Consider the following 17,613-nt stretch of genomic DNA (forward strand, 5'->3'; position numbering starts at 1 on the left):
TTTAATCTTAATTATCTCCTTATAGGCCCTATCTCCTAATACCGTAACATTTAGAGTTTCCACATAGGAATTTTAAGGGTACATAATTCAATACATACCAGAAATCATCTTTCCTTCTCGTCAGAAGACTAGCCATTTTGTGTGTCTGGCATAAGTTTTGAATTTCACTCTTTCCTCACTAAAACATTTTCTTCGTAACCAAATTTTCCAAATAGGAGCTATTCTACGTACTTCAGGGTAGGTAGAAAGGCTTGTCTCATGATAATTGAGTTCTTGTTATATTTATTACTAACTTTATACTTATCAATCATTTATTAATTGTAGTCATGCTCTTCAGAGTGTTCTGTTTTATTTACAGTTGAAGTACTCAAATTCTCCTTATAATATCAAAATGCAATGTTTTCTCTCTAGGAACCATCTCTTTTTGCTGTTGCTAAATTGTTAGAAACTGGTCTAGTTAACATGCACCGAATAGAAATTCTCTGGAGACCTCTAACTGGCCATCTACTTGAGGTAACTTCTTTTTTTAAATTATTGTATTTAATTTTTTGGTAAGAATAAAGACATACACAGTGAACTTATGATTCTGGATAACCATATGAAAAATCAGGATTAACTTTTTTTTCCTGTGCTGCTATTTATTTATATAATATGGTTTTATCAGGGACTAAAGATTTATAATAATTGCTTTGGTGAAGGAATGGGTTGCTTTTTTTGGCTGAAAATGGATGATTTGTTAATGAAATCTCTGAAGTCTCCTTCAGCTGTTAGCCTGGGCCCCTTTTCTTTTATTATACAATCTTTTGATCACCTTAGTTTCAGCTAATTCTGAAACTTCAAGGCAGTTGGAGCTGAGTTAATAGTAAACACTGCTCCTTTATAGCCATTCCTATGATTATGAGATAGATCTTCCACAAAAGGAAAAACCTGTTTGGTGTCACTAATTATAGATAGTGCCAGGGAATTTTATCTGGATTTGTATTCTCTTATATTCAAGTTAAGTGATTCCTAATAATTAGCTGCTGCTTAATAACAGCTGCTTCTATCAGGATACATGTTTATGTGCAGTTGAGATTTAGGTTGCCATGATCATTTTATATTAGTTTAGTGAACTGAGAAAGGTATCATGTTTTGTTTTTTTTTTTTTTTTGTACATTACATCCCCTTGACTTATTTAATTAAAACTGGAAATTTGAACCTCTTATTACCCTTCACCTCCCTCTACTCCCCGAAAAGGTATTAATATGGTGATCATTGTACTTGTGCTTTTCTTTTTCTTTTTCCCATCTAATTGGCATTACTTTTATGAGCAATTAAAGAATACATGCACATTGCTTGATTATGGACGTTCTTATCACATGGTTCAAAGTAGGTTTTTAAAATAGTAGCACATTTTCCAATTATGAGGGTAGGCCAAATGAGGAACCATAGTATCTGCTTCTTTTGTTTACTCTGATGACATTATTTACTTTTATGAAATCCTTTCTTTTCTGTGACTTGTGTAATTTCATCTTTTATCTTCTCTCTATTGCTTCCTCTTGCCCCTTATTCAGAAGGTAAGCTTACTTACATCTTGGATATAATGTTTTCCTTCAACCCTTATTGATGATCATTTGATACAATTTTTTAAATGTGAAAGAATAGGAAATGTAATGTTTTCATTTTTCTTTTATCAAAATGATGTGTGAGCTTAAGTATATAAATTATATATTTAATTTTTGTTTAACATATGTACCTTCAGGTCTGCCAGCACCCAAATTCTCGAATGAGAGAATGGGGAGCAGAAGCTTTAACTTCACTTATTAAAGCAGGATTAACATTTAACCACGATCCTCCACTTTCACAAAACCAGGTAAAAAAAAAAAAATCTATTTTTTAGAGCTATTTAATGTAAAATCATCTTGTCCCATATGGCATTTTTTTCTTATTTTATCAAATGGATGATATTCTAAAAGTGGGTTTTATTGCTTAATATCCTGTTATATGTGGGCCATAGCTCTCTTATAGAAGGTTTATATGCCTGTAGTTTTAGAATTTATTTAAAGTTGTAAAATCTTTCTTGTACATGACAATGATCTAAGTTAATAAACCACCTAGAATTGGTCTCCCGATCTAGAAGTTTCAATGCTCAGGCTTTATTTTGGGGCCCTATTATTAGCCTCTTTTGCTTTGGTCCTTACCTGTCTCTGATTTATTTCCTCTCATTACCCTTACATGGGGAGAAAACAAGTGGCAGAAGAGGCAAGCAGAGTAAAACAGATTTCTCTTTTCAGGGAATTTTAAAAGTTATTTTATACTTTCAGAATTTACATTTGCCCAGACTCACCTAATCATTCACATAGCTCTTACAATGTTTTTAAACATCCACCAAAGTTTTGTTAGAGGATTGAGTAGGGATGAGGTATTTAATAGCCATTCCCGTTGCCCTCATGGTCTTACTGCATTGTAATGTATTCCACAGATTTACTCGTCAGATAATTATTGAGTACTTATTACGTGCCAGGTAATGTTCTAGTTTTTGGAACAGATTGACGAACAAGACAGAAAAGATCTATGTTTTTATATAGCTTTCGTTTTAGTGATTTCATATTTTTTCCTACTACAATTTTAAGTTTTTTGAAAAGAAAAACTCTTGTTGTTGTATATCTTCAATGTCCAGTTTAATATAATACCTGATACAGAGTGAGAGCTTAATAAATGTTTGTTCAATCAGTGAACCAAATAAATGATCTATGGAGAGAAGAAAGTTAAAAATGAAGCAAGTGCTTTCCGATTCTGAAAGGAGTAGAATAGAGTACTTTCTTTTACCTCTCCAGCTGATTTTGTGGTTATATGTCATCTTTGTTTACCATACTTACTCATTTTTTAGTAGTATTGAGAATTTTAAATTTAAATACATGTAGTATACATTGATAGAGTAAATGAAAGGTAATTTTTAAAAATGGGAATCGCTTTCCTTCAAATAGAGCTAGATGTTATATAGATAGATTTCCTTTAGTGAGATTCGTTTCTATGTGGGTCTATAATTAATACTTTTAACATAAGGACACTCCCCATTTATCCTGAAATGTAACACCTTAAAGATTGATTTTTATTTTCTCTTATATTAAAAAAACATAGATGACAAAATAAACCTCTAATGATTACTGTTAGAAAAATTATACTCGGTGTTTATTTTACTAGAAAAAGTTCTGTTTACCATTGCATTCTGAGTGGAGATGAGTTTAAACTTAAAAAGCAACAGCAGAGCCTTCCTGTCTCTTGGGCTTCTTTTTCTAATTGGTTTCTTGACCCCTTTTCAGAGGCTGCAGTTGCTTTTACTGAACCCATTGAAGGAGATGTCCAGTATTAACCATCCAGATATCCGACTCAAGCAATTAGAATGTGTGCTACAGATTCTCCAGAGTCAGGGAGACAGTCTTGGGCCTGGATGGCCATTAGTGCTTGGAGTCATGGGAGCAATCAGAAATGATCAAGGGTAAGTGTTTAAAATTAATATCCAAAAAGTGATAGGGAGAAAAAGGAATCCATCCTAAATTCTTGCAGTAGTCTTCATTTTTTAATGTATGCCCTTCCTGCTTAAGTTTAAGATCTAGAATAGTTTTTCTTAGCCCTATCCCTGGGTGGCTACAGGGAATTATTACGGCTCACCTTTGTTTTGGAAGGATGGAAAAATTGTTGTTTATTGACATTTATACTAGAATACAGTGTTCTTATAATAATATAAATGTATCAATCTAACAAACTTTGTAACACATCCAAAGATTGGGCTTTCTTTTTTTTGATATTTGGTGCTATGTGATCTCTCTGCATATATTAGGAAGTCTAAGAAATTGCTTTTAAGTGACATTTTCATTGACTTGTTCATTTATTAAACATTCTGTGCCTAGTATATTCCAAACACTATACTTGCTAGTTATTCTGATTACACATATAAATAAATACCTCCTTCTATAAAAGTAGAATCTTATGGAAAAGGAACAGGTTCTCTAAGTAGGATCCTAGTAAGAGAGGAGCACAAAGAACAGGACTCCAGTAGGAGATGCTTATGCCCTGGAGAGGGGCAGAGCCAAAGTTATGAAGAAACTTAGATGCCTTTATAAACTGTCTGGACTTATCCTCAATGCGTTTGGGTGGCATTTTAGGATTTTAATCAGAGGAGAGATGTGATCTGATACGCATCTGAGATATATCACTGTCAAGCAGCATGGAGGGGTGGATGGGAAAGCCTGCATGCAGTGCTCTGGAAACAGGAGATTGATTTGAGCTACTTAGCCGATTGACTACAGGGGGAAAGGCAGAAATAGGAAATAGGATCAGGAATGACTCCCAGATTATGGATTTAGACAGTTTAGTAGATGGTGGTATCATCCAACTAAATAGGGAATACAGAAAAAGAGCACATTTGGGTGAAATGTGTGGATTTGTTTAATTTAAGGTAGGACAGTACAGTGAGAGTGTTAAGAGACGTTTGGATATATTCGTAATTCTTTAGCAGGATTCATAATATCTTGTTTTGATAACTAGTTTAGGAGTTTTACATGATTGAGATGTTTGAGACTGTTATGGAAATCTAATTTTTCTTATTTGTAGTAACAAATTTACTTAAATCCTTACAAAATATTGAGATGATTAAAGTGGAAAGAGATCAGCAATAGCTTAAATCAAGCTGAGTTTCTTCTCCCAACCTACAGTGCAATTAATTATAAAATAGGACTCTGTAAGGATGAAATTAATTAATACATGTAAAACTCTTAGATAGTAAAAACTCAATGTGTTAGCTATTATAATTTGTTTTCATTATTATCTTTCATTACCAGAATTTCTCTCCAAAGCCAAATACTTCTTATTCTCTTCATTTGAAATTCAAAATTACTCTTTTCTTGTACGGACTAGATACAGGATTTTAAAATGAGGTATAGGTATAAAAAAATCAGGAAACAATTTTCATTCTGTGAATAAATTGTGTGTATTCATATGTTCCAGGCACCATGCTAGATATTGGGGATACAGTGGTGAGAAAGCAGCTATATCCAATTTCTCATTCTTAGGTTTTCTTAGGCTAGTTGATGCAAAATACAAATAGTAATAATATGGCATTAATACATACTTTCTTTTCCTTTTTCTTGGCTACTGTTTTATTCTCATATGCCTGTGAAGTTTTTCTATTTGTTAATTATTTTAAGTAACCATATCTTTTAAAAATCTATGTAAATGTTGAAGTACTATATCATCTATATTAGGGAAGGTTTTCTTGTTCAAATTTTAAAATAAAATTTTGCATGACTCAAATTACTGTAAGGTATGCATTTTCCCTTACATTTCTTTTAAATACGTGAGTATACATTTCTTTTGTTTTTTCAGAGAGTCCTTGATACGAACTGCATTCCAATGTCTTCAGTTGGTTGTGACAGATTTTCTACCAACAATGCCTTGCACTTGCCTGCAGATAGTTGTAGATGTTGCAGGTAGCTTTGGACTTCATAACCAAGAACTTAATATTAGCTTAACTTCAATAGGTTTACTGGTAAGTATCATTGCCTTTCTCATAATAATATAATCTAGAAATCACTGGTTGTAGTTGAGAATGAATGCTAAGCAAATATGCTTTTGGCTCTATAGGAGTTGTTTAAATGACTCTGAAGTACCGAACACATCTTACATAAAGGACTAAATGACATCATTTAAGAAACAATTCATTAATAGAAGACTAGTTGGAATAATTTTGATATATTGAGCTGAAATTTGGTGTTTATAAGGTTTGTCTTGGGAGAATTTGGTAAACAAATAATAGTACGTATAAGAGAAATAATTAACTCTAGTGTGAAGGTTAACTGATTTTCAATATTATTTTGGTAGCAGTATTTTCATATGCTACTTATTTAGTAAATAAATCTTCGATAAAAGGCTTTACCATTTACATAGTCCTGTAGTTTGTCCACACTGCTTTATTAGCTGTAAGGAGACAGCATGTGATAGTAGAAGAGCCTGGACTGTGGAAACAGATATACATGTATTTTAATTCTGTCTGCTTCTTGTTAATTGCTAAAGTATTGACCTCCTGAACCTCATCTTACTTATTTTGAATATAGAAGTAGTAGCATCTAAGTTAGGGTATTGATAACTATTATATGAAGTAAATAAATAGAGAGCTTGTTCACAACACAAATTTATGTAAAGGCAATTATTTAGACTCTTTTAAATGTATATTATAAATCAAAAGTTTTAAAAGTCAAACTTAAGTATCCCATGCAAGCTAGATAACTTAGTATTTTACCATTAAAAATGTAATCATGGGAAAAAGTACAGGCATGTTGTGTATATAATTGCTCCCAAAGCATGTTTGGTTAATTCAAGGTTGATTAAATTTCTAATAGATATCAACCTCCTTTATTTTATATTTATATTCACCCATAACATATGCTCTACATTTTTACCGTTGACATGATTCTCATTAACTTGCATACCTTACTATGGTTGAGAATGAAGTCATAAGATATGTGTGGAGATAGTAATCACTCTTATATGATATTACAAAATATTATTAAATGATACTAAGGAATTGTTAATAATTTAGTTATGGTGATAACAGTATCAGGGTTAGGTTTTTTGCAGCCTTTTTCCTAGTAGATTATAAAATATAGGCATGAAGTAAATGTGACAAGATATTATAACAATTGTTATATCTAGCTTGTGGATATAGCAACATATTGATATATTCTCCTTGTTTTATCTGTGTGTTCTGGAAATTTTTCATAATAAGATTTTTAAAAATATTAATGTTAAGACAAGATTGTTCCCTTATATTCTTCTGAAATCAGATTGAGACACTTGACAGAGGAAAGAAATGTTTTCATTAAATCCCTTCTAGAAAAAAGATTTCTAAAAGTTTCATTCTGAAAGGTATTATAAACCAACCATGAGTTGCATATTTATTTATGTGTTTAAAATATAATCTATGAATAAAGTAATCTTTTTCTGCTTTGCTTTTCAGTGGAATATTTCAGATTATTTTTTCCAAAGAGGGGAAACTATTGAAAAAGAATTAAATAAAGAAGAGGCAGTACAGCAAAAGCAGGCAGAAGAGAAAGGAGTGGCTTTAAATCGGCCGTTCCACCCTGCACCACCATTTGATTGCTTGTGGTTATGTCTTTACGCAAAATTAGGAGAACTGTGTGTGGACCCCCGACCTGCTGTCAGGAAGAGTGCAGGGCAAACTCTGTTTTCAACAATTGGTGCACATGGAACTTTATTACAGCATTCAACATGGCACACTGTTATTTGGAAGGTATTATAAAATAACTTGCATTATCAGCTTTTAATTGGAACACACTTATGGACTTTTTCAATTAAACTTATTCCTATTCATTTTTAAAGCATTTCCATGCATTGGTGCATTTGACAAAATAGAAAGTGTTTGCTTTGTCATATTTTAAGTTGCACCTTATGCAGAACAAATTAAATATTTAAAGCCTCATCTCTCTTTTTCTGTTCATCTCTTATCTGTCTCTGATTTCTGCCTTTGCCCTTTCTTTTTTTCCTCCCATTTTCCCAAGTGGTAAAAGTAGGAGTTGCTAAACCACTACATGTAATTCAAATATAATATAACCAAATAAGAATTTCATAAAGAATATCAACAACAGTGAAATGGACTTAAAGAATCACCAAACAAAAGTCGTTTCCAATTGGTAAATTCTACATGTTTATTCATTAACTATACAGTTTTAGTTCTTTCATTTTTCTGTTTTATCCTCTTTTTAAGACTTTCTTAACAAAGTAAACAGCTTATTAGTGAGCATCTTCTCTTTGCTAAAAGGATCTCCTTTTTTCTTCTCTCTGTTCCATTTTAATAAAACCCTATTTGTAATCTTTTCACTACTTTTATGAATTTTTGAGGTCAGTAAGTTTGACAATAGGCAGCATAGTAAATCTTAATTGTATTTAACAATGCTTTCAATTTAATAAAAGACCCCAAAATGTTTTCTTAAAAAATTGATAATGTGTGTTCCCTAATAAAAATAATTAAAAGTCCTGCTCTGTCCTTTGTCTCGGTTTCAACTCTATCCCTTCCTTGGCTCTCAGATCACAAACGTGCTTAAGTCTCCATTACTGTTTTAAGAAACGAACAAACTGATATTTTCTCTGATTTCTGTTTTCCTGTTTCATACAGCTTCATTGTTAATCTTGCTGCCTAATTCTCAGTGTTTTTTTTTCCTTCCTCACCTCCCCTGTATGCCCTTTATTCCTTGTAGTTTAATTTGCAAATTATTCTACTCCAGAGTCTCTTAAACCTTAGTGTGTAACAGAATCACCTAGAGAACTTGTTAAAGCACAGATTGCTGAGCCACCACCCCCATCCTCTAGAATTTCTGATTTTTTTTCCTCTGGCATGGGACCTGAGAATGTGCATGCCTGTGAAACTCGTGGGTGATGCTAATGCTGTTTCTGAGACCATATTTTAAGAACTGCAGAAACTGTTCTTAGGCTACAGGTGGTCTTCTGATTGCCAAGTTTTTTGCTCTGTGCTCAATCTTTATCCTACTCATTTTTTTGTAGCATTTAACACTGTTGATTAGTTTCTCCTTGAAATTTCTGTTTCCTTAGATTGTTTCTCAGCATGCTTCTGCTTCTCTATTCAATTTTTATTTTTATTTTTGGTTCCTATTCCTTCCCCTGAATACACTCTTTAAATGTAAACATTCTCCAAGTCCTAACCACTTCCTGCTTGATTTTTCCAAGCACTCTCATCTAATCCCAAAGCTTCAGTTACAATCTGTATCCAAGTGCCTCCCATAATTATATTTTTTGCCTGGACCCCTCTCCTTAGCTTTGTTCCTTTCTTGTACATTACCCTGCAGATGCTACACTGATACTTCAACAAGTCTTAGATAATATTCTGTCCAATTTATTTTAATTTTTCATATTCCATGACCTTAAGGATAAACTTAAGAATATAACAATATCTCTATTCAACTTTTTCTAATATACAGGATTGATCAGATTGTCAGGTATAATTTTTGTAGCAATTATTAATTTCCTATGCTGTTAAATCAATTATGTCATCAATACTTTTTATATGTATTTTTATAAAAATTCAGGTTCTCTTTCATCTGTTGGACCGAGTTCGAGAGTCTTCTACCACTGCAGACAAAGAAAAGATTGAATCCGGAGGTGGCAATATTCTCATTCATCATTCAAGAGACACAGCAGAGAAGCAGTGGGCTGAGACATGGGTTTTAACATTGGCTGGAGTAGCAAGAATCTTCAACACTAGACGATATTTACTGCAACCTTTAGGTATACATACATTTATTTTCCTGGTGGTACAAGTAATTCATGTAGAAGGAAATTTGGAAAATATAGAAGATTCTTGTAAAATTCATATAAATGCTACTTGCCAAGAATAATAAATCTGCCAGTCTTCGTGTTTATGTGTGGTAGGTGCATGAGTGTACATGTTTTCATTCATTTCTTTGAGAAAATATGTATTGTGTACCTATTGTGGGCTAGCCTCTAGAGAATACAGTGATGAGCAAAACACACCCCATCCTTGGTATGAAGGAAGAAGTAGAATTACATTAAAAATGCAAAATTGTATGTATATTTCTCCATTGAGGACATACCGATGGCCAATAGACATGAAAGATGCTCAATGTCACTGATCATCAGAGAAATGTAAATTAAAACCACTGTGAGAGATCACTTCACACCTATCAGAATGTCTATCATCAATAAATTAACAAACAAGTGTTGGTGAGGATGTGGAGAAAAGGGAATCCTTATGCACTGTGGGTGGGATTGCAAATTGCTGTAGCCACTATGGAAAACAGTATGGAGGTTCCTCAAACAGTTGAAAATAGAACTGCCTTATGACCCAGCAGTTCCACTTCTGGGTATTCATTCGAAGAAATCCAAAACACTAATTTGAAAAGATTTATGTATCCCTATGTTCATTGCAGTATTATTTACAATAGCCAAGATACGAAAGCAACCTAAGTGCCCATCAATAGACAATTGAATAAAGAAGAGGTGATACATATATACAATGGAATATTATTCGGCCATTAAAAAGAAGAAATCTTACCATTTGCAACAACATGAATGTATCTAGAGGGTAGTATGCTAAGTGAAGTAAGACAAAAGGACAAATGCCATATGATTTCACTTTTATGTGGAATCTGAAAAACAAAATAAATGAACAAACAAAACAGAAACAGACTCATAGATACAGAGAACAAAGTGATGGTTGACAGATGGGAGGGAGATTGTAGAACTGGATGAAAAATGTGAAGGGATTAAGAAGTACAAATTGGCAGTTACAAAGTAATCATGGGGATGTAAAGTACACATAGGGAATAAAGTCAGTAATATTGTAATAACTATGTGTGGTGCCAGGTGGATACTAGACTTACAGGGGGATCACTTTGTAAGTTATATAAATGTCGAATGACTGTGTGGTATACTTGAAACTAATACAATATTGAATGTCAACTATAATTGGAAAAAAAAATCTTAACTTTAAAAACAAATGCAAAATTGCTGCAATTATAAATGTTAAAAAGGAGTGGTGTGTTGTGAGCTTATAATAAGTACTTAACCATGCCAGTGAGGTCCAGAGAGGCTTCCCTGAGAAAGTCCTATTTTACCTGAGATCTGAAGGGTGTGTAGTATTTCATGAGGCAAGGGTAAGATGGAAGGTGAAGAGTCTTATAAATAGATAAAATGTGTTAAAGAGATAGGAGAAAATTGAGGAGGGGATGATGAATACCCTAGCATATTTAAAGGTCTGGAATGAAAAAAACAAGGAAAAGTGTGATTCCAGATGAGTTTGTAGAGGTAGAGAGAAACCAAACCATGCAAAACTTTGGAGGTCATGTTCATAAATTAGGACTTCATCCTAAGAGCAATGAAAAGCACTAAAAGGTTTTAATTCATGATGCACGATGATCAGAAACACAGTTCAAACAGATTGCTTTGAATGGTGTGTGTGGAATGAAATGGCAGCAAGGAAGGATGGCAGGACACTATTAGGCTGGTTAGGAAACTGTTGGTTCTCAGCCAGGGCCAGTTTCACCCTCCCCTCTTTCCCCCAGGACATTTGGCAATGTCTGGAGACATTTTTGGTTGTCATATTTTTGGTGCTACTGGCATCTGGGGAATAGAGGTAAGGGATGCTGCTACACATCTTAACGATGCACACTCGTACAATAGCCCTCACAACAAAGAATTACCCATCCCCAAATGTCAGTAGCACTAAGATTGAGAAACCCGGCTATAGATTTAATGCCTTCAATTCTTGTGGTAGTGATAGGGGTGGTAGAAAAAAGTGAACAGAAATACTTTTAATTGTGAGTTTGCTGTACATGTTTTTTTTTTTTTTATGTTTGGCTTTTTTTATGTTAAAGCATAAGCATATTTACTCTTTCTACAGACATTTTGTGTAGTATTCTTCATGTGCATTGTTCCTTTTTTTTTCCTTTTTTTTCCAAAAACAATTTATAGTGTTTGATCCATTTAATACTTCAGGGCTTTCTATATATGTGTGTGTGTGTGTGTGTGTGTGTGTGTGTGTGTGTGTATGTATATATACACATATATGTGTATATATATATGTATATTTATGTATGTATTATATATACATTTGTATATTTTACATTTGTATATTTTGTTTTATATATTATATGTATTTTAAATCTTATTTATTTTCATGTAAAATTTATGTACAATGAAATGTAGCAATTTTAACTGTACATTTACTGAGTTTTGACGAAATAAGCATCATTTTTAATACCTCTGTGATAGTTACTTTTTTAAAAAAGCTAGGAACTCATAGACATAGATTTAGATTTTTTTTTTTTAAAGATTTTATTGGGGGAAGGGGAACAGGACTTTATTGGGGAACAGTGTGTACTTCCAGGACTTTTTTTCCAAGTCAAGTTGTTGTCCTTTCAATCTTAGTTGTGGAGGGTGCTGTTTAGCTTCAAGTTGTTGTCCTTTCAGTCTTAGTTGTGGAGGGCGCAGCTCAGCTCCAGGTACAGTTTCCGTTGCTAGTTGCAGGGGGCGCAGCCCACCATCCCTTGCAGGAATCCAACCGGCAACCTTGTGGTTGAGAGGACACGCTCCAACCGAGCCATCTGGGAGCTCAGCGGCAGCTCAGCTCAAGGTGCCGTGTTCAATCTTAGTTGCAGGAGGCGCTGCCCACCATCCCTTGCGGGAGTCGAGGAATTGAACTGGCAACCTTGTGGTTGAGAGTCCATGTGGGAATCGAACCGGCAGCTTTCGGAGTTAGGAGCATGGAGCTCTAACCCCCTGAGCCACCGGACCGGCTGTAGATTTTTTTTTTTTTTTTTTTTTTTGATGAAGACATAAGGCAGTTTTTGTCACTATGATCATTTTTTATAACTTGAAGACTAGAAAATGGTTTTTATTGTTTTAGAATGAGGTTCATATTTTTAAGATAACATTGTACAATGTATAATTATACCTAGTCTTTTAGAAAGATGACTTCTTTCTAGACTTAGAGTATATTAGTAGAGAGGTTTTTTCCCGCCCTGTGGCATGGATAGTCTAAAACTGATATTTGGTCACCATTCTAGTTGATAAATGTAATGTCTCTGGCTTTTGAATTGGAATGGCAGCAGACAAAAGTGTTTTTGTTTAGCTGTTTTGATGGTTTTTAAATGTAATTTGTCCAAACTTTTTGAACAGTTTACTGAAAACAAAATTGTGTTTTTATTGTATGTAAATCATACCTCAAATTTTTTAATAAAGAAAGAGTGTAGAGTAGAAGAGGCATGTAATTGGGAAGGTTCTAGTTTGTCCTACACCGGCAGAACAGTACTTACTGTTTCCTAGTAGACTTACTTCCAGCTTTCCTATTAACTGAATGCTCCTTCAGGCATGTGGGTTTATCCTTTCTTAAAAAAAAAAAAAATCAAGTCATTTATAGACTTTGCAAAATAGAAGTCTTTAAACCTTGATAATTTATGTTTCATAGTTTAATTATATTACAGTGCTTTGAAAAATGTCGCTTCTTCTGATTTTTGCATTATTTAAGGGCAAATATGTAGGTAATACAGTGACTATTAAAATTAAAATGACTATTAATCAAGCTGTTGGGCTAGATTGCTGTAGGAACAAGGTCATTTTTGCTGGGCTTCATAGAAACAAACTGCACCTGGCCATAGAGAGCTTCATTATAAATGTGTTTACTTGGTCATAGGATAGAGCAAGAGATTGGCTTGATCCATGGAAACCAGCAACTGCCATTCAGCCTATGTTCTGCTGATGGTGGATCAGCAGTCTCAGTTTCACATGAGAGAAATAAATTTAGACTCATTATAAAAAAGGACAATCTATTCTTTATGGTGCATTTTCTACTGGTAGCTCATGAGCTATTCTGAGGAAAAATATTTAAGAAAGTTCTTCAACTATAAATTATTTAAATGTGAAAATTAAAGTATAAAGTTAAGATTTAAGGAATATGACATACAATTTATTTTAAACATTTAGGCCTGTAAAATACATGTATCGTACTGTTACAACTTGTAACTTCCAGTATGCTTAAGAGTGATAAAATCTTACTTAGTCTTTAATGAAGGTAGATAGACCAAAGATGTTAGTAAAAAGCTTTTATTTTCACCCCCTTAAATTTTTATTCTGTTCTCTTCAGGCAGAAATACTAGGAAATAGTATAAACATGTATACTTACATTTATAGAGTTTTGTTTTTAAGACCAAAACATTGTTTGATATACCATTGTCTTCTATTGGTACCCTTGGTTCCTGTATCGGAAAAAAAAAAAAAAAGGATTTTCAGGTTATAGTGATTTTAATGCACATTGCTAGTGTCTAAGCAATTTTTTTCTAGTTCTATAGGAATTTAAGCAGAAAAATAAAGCACATAGAATTTAAAGTGTCTCAACAGAGAAAATTTGATCACTTTTATGGTGATTTTTTTTTTCTTTCCTAATGTAGGAGACTTTTCAAGAGCGTGGGATGTTCTTCTTGACCATATACAATCAGCAGCACTCAGCAAGAACAATGAAGTATCTCTGGCTGCACTGAAAAGCTTCCAGGAAATTTTACAGATTGTGTCCCCTGTCAGAGACTCAGATAAGCCTGAGACACCGCCTGCAGTCAATGTACCTGTCCCTGTCCTATTAGGGCCCATATCAGGCCCTGGCCTGAGCCGGCCATTTGTAAGAACAGATTCCATTGGAGAAAGACTTGGAAGATACGGTAGCTCGGAGCCACCCACAGTTACCGATGAGCTTGAAGATTTGAATCTCTGGTGGGCTGCATGGAATACCTGGTATAGAATTGGATCTGAAAGCACTAAGCCGCCTGTTACTTTTGATAAACTGACTTTCATTCCCAGCCAGCCTTTTCTTACAGCTTTAATTCAGATATTTCCAGCTCTCTACCAACACATAAAAACTGGTTTTAACATGGATGACCTGCAAAAGTTGGGAGTCATATTGCACAGTGCTGTTTCAGTCCCAATCAGTTCAGATGCATCCCCTTTCATCCTTCCGTCTTATACTGAAGCAGTTTTGACAAGTTTACAGGAAGCTGTACTTACAGCATTAGATGTTCTCCAAAAGGTAATAGAATTTTAGTGGCTGTCTATGCAATAATGCATTTGGTTCTCTGGGATTTTTTTACTGTGCTACATAGTTTTTGGAATAGATTCTGGATGATCAATATTGTTGTGTATGTATACTTCAGGATAAATTCAGGATTGTAAAGATCTAGTTGTTTTGAAAACTTGTGGGGTTTCTATTTTAAAAGGTAAATCAGGTTTGTTCTGAGAGTCTAAGAAACTGCCTACATGCTGTTTCTATTCACCAGCAGTTTTAGTTTGTACATGCATCTCTTCACAAGTGGATGTACTTTTTGGAATAACAACTTTAATAAAGTACTTGTATAATTAGAAAATTGATAAGCAATGGGATATATAAATATGTATATATTTATATTTTTTCAAATATATATACTTTTTCATCTGTACTCAAATTTAGTTCGGGAATTGTTGGAAACCTATACTACTTAAAAAAGAAGTAAGAATAAATTTATAAAGTTTTTCTCTCACATAAATTTTAGAAAGATATATTTTTATCTGTGTATGTTTTGTTACTGCAAAAAAATATTAAAAACAGACATATAAATCGTCAAGCAAATCCCAATTAGCAAGCAAGAGTAGATCAAAATCAAAGAATTCTTTAAACTGTCAAGATAATTGTTAGGCAATTCACAACAACCAAAATGCTAAACAAACGAAAAAAATGCCAGCTGAAGAGATAGCAATTCCAACAAGGTAGCTATGACATTCTAACAAAATTAGAATGGAATTACATCCTGATTACACATGTGTGATCAGTAACCATTTGTGTATTGTAAATCATGTTTTCTAATTAACTGATGGCATTATATTGGAATGATGAAAACTTTCACAGTAGGAATGGTGGTTTCTACTATACCATAATACCTCTTAATTGTCTCTGGAGGAAGTCTAGCTGAGCAGTAATTCTTTAATCTCTTTAACCCTAGTTTCATTGTGCAGGGAAACAAATTGTGTACAAACTTAAAATTTAAGAGAATCTGGCATTTAAAAAAAATTATTGTAGGGATATCAGTTTTCTACAATTGAAATCAAAATAGCTGTTTTTTATTTAATTGGGGGGGGGGGGAAGTAGCCTCTCAATAATTACTTTTTCCCCTTGAATGACCATGCTCATAAATTGCTTTCTAGACTGCCCTAGAGGGAATGGAAAAGTTATTCTATCAAAAAAGAAAAGAAACACCACAGGCCTTGTGGGATGCATATAATCTAGAAGTCTCATTCAGCTGTTTGAGTCAAGCTTTTATATATGTATAGAGGATAATAAAGAAGAAACAACAAATGCCAAAAATTCCTTTCAAGGGAAAAAAGTATATACTTACAACAACAAAAAAAATCTGCTTTAGCAATAAGACAATAAGTGGATTCATCCCAATTACTAGGAATTTGTTCTGAGCTTTTAATGACTTTGAAAACAACATATACCTTCAACCTGAAACTTAAAAAGCTTTATTGTTATTCGTTTCTATCAGATTGATATTTTGCATTATTAATTTCACTGTATCCATTGTTTATTACTTATGTGATTATCTAAATTGTGTTTCATAATACTTGAAAGGGATACAAACATGGGGTCTTTAATATTTCCTAACAGAGAAAAGTTAATGTATTTTTCATTATCTGTAAGAGTGTTTTGATATTTTCCCCCATAGGTGTTGGAAAATTTTTTGCTTTAGGACAAAATTTACTTGATTTGGGACTACCCTTAAACTAATAAGCTATTCATCAAAGTATTTTATTGATTAAAAACTGGTTTTTTTAATTTCATGTTTACCCTGATATTTAGGGTCACAGTCTTCTCTTGGTTCTCAAATCACTAGTTCCTGACCAAATTGCCTTAGTTATGTATGATAATTGATTTTTTTTTTTTTTTTGCCAAGATATTTTGGCATACATGGGGAACCTGAGAATTTCATGGTCTGCTTTCCCCAAGTTCTGAGATCAGGAGACTGCATCTCTCTTATTTACTGCTAAACTTCCTAAAGTCAGATAGCTAGATAGTTTCTCTGCCTCCATCATCAAGGTACTGGAGTGGCAGTCCAGGAGACACCATCACATTGTGTGCAAATGGCGCCCTCGAGTCGTGCAATGAAGCCCTGTCTTCTAGTTAGTAGGGGCTAGTTTCTGAATCTCTACTTCCTCACCTATAAAATGAAAATATTAAACCTACAACTTTTTTTTCCAGTTAAGAGGGATAATGTTTGTAAGATTTAGTGACTACATGATAGGCACTGAATGATTTCTTATTAAATAATGAGAGAATCTTTGAACCATACCAGAGGTTAGATGTCTAGCTTCTTTTCTCCTTTTCACATACACAGTTTTCAAGGACTAATAGGAAATATTGTTCATATTGCTTATTGATTCTCAGCTTTTGGAGTAAAATCTGTTATCAAGTTCACACTATAGGTTTTCCTGGTATACAGACTTCAGAATACTGAAGAAAAGCCAGTAATAGCTTTTACTTAGATGAAGTTTGTTTAAAAAAAAACAATCGACGCTGTATTATGCATGTTAAGATCCTAGAATAGCTTTATAATCTACTATAACACTATATGTTTCCTTTTTATAAAGAATTACTGAAAATCAAAACATACAGTCAAAGTTGTTATTTGGTGCTTTGGTATTCCCAGAAAAATGGTGATTCTTAGTTTTCTAAGGTGTCCACACAGGGTTTTGTTGTTGTTGTTGTTGTTTTTCTTTTTTTTTCAGTCATTGAAAATAAAAGAATTCACTTAGGTTAATTATCTCTTTTCCACAGTAATTACTACTTACTTGTTTATAAGAGTTAAGACTCAGCAAGAGGTTAATAAAGAAGAAAGTAAGACTATTAGAAGCAATCAGTAGAGAGAATATTTTAGGCTATGAGCCATTCAAGTTCTTCATTCACTATTTCTGGCAAAAATAACTAAGTACTGAGAAATGGTTTTAAATATCTTTATTCTACTTTTTTACATTGTAATTATAAGATGATCTAATTTAGGTATGGGA

At 33.3% G+C, this 17,613-nt stretch overlaps 1 protein-coding gene across 5 annotated transcripts in view; it reads left to right on the plus strand.

Annotated features, from left to right (window-relative positions):
* MON2 (MON2 homolog, regulator of endosome-to-Golgi trafficking) overlaps positions 1 to 17,613 on the plus strand; it is a 102,161-nt gene that overhangs the window by 56,425 nt on the left and 28,123 nt on the right. For 3 of the 5 annotated variants that reach the window (XM_033116765.1, XM_033116767.1, XM_033116769.1), the window contains 8 exons: positions 412 to 513; positions 1,554 to 1,556; positions 1,742 to 1,852; positions 3,303 to 3,478; positions 5,365 to 5,527; positions 6,995 to 7,288; positions 9,099 to 9,297; positions 13,977 to 14,605. In XM_033116765.1, the coding sequence (XP_032972656.1) occupies positions 412 to 513; positions 1,554 to 1,556; positions 1,742 to 1,852; positions 3,303 to 3,478; positions 5,365 to 5,527; positions 6,995 to 7,288; positions 9,099 to 9,297; positions 13,977 to 14,605 (1,677 nt within the window). The remainder of the gene's footprint in view (positions 1 to 411; positions 514 to 1,553; positions 1,557 to 1,741; positions 1,853 to 3,302; positions 3,479 to 5,364; positions 5,528 to 6,994; positions 7,289 to 9,098; positions 9,298 to 13,976; positions 14,606 to 17,613) is intronic. The other 2 variants (XM_033116768.1, XM_033116766.1) reach the window with 1 other exon arrangement.

This window comes from Rhinolophus ferrumequinum, chromosome 10 (genome assembly GCF_004115265.2).
Source record: "Rhinolophus ferrumequinum isolate MPI-CBG mRhiFer1 chromosome 10, mRhiFer1_v1.p, whole genome shotgun sequence".
In the NCBI taxonomy this organism is placed as follows: Eukaryota; Metazoa; Chordata; class Mammalia; order Chiroptera; family Rhinolophidae; genus Rhinolophus; species Rhinolophus ferrumequinum.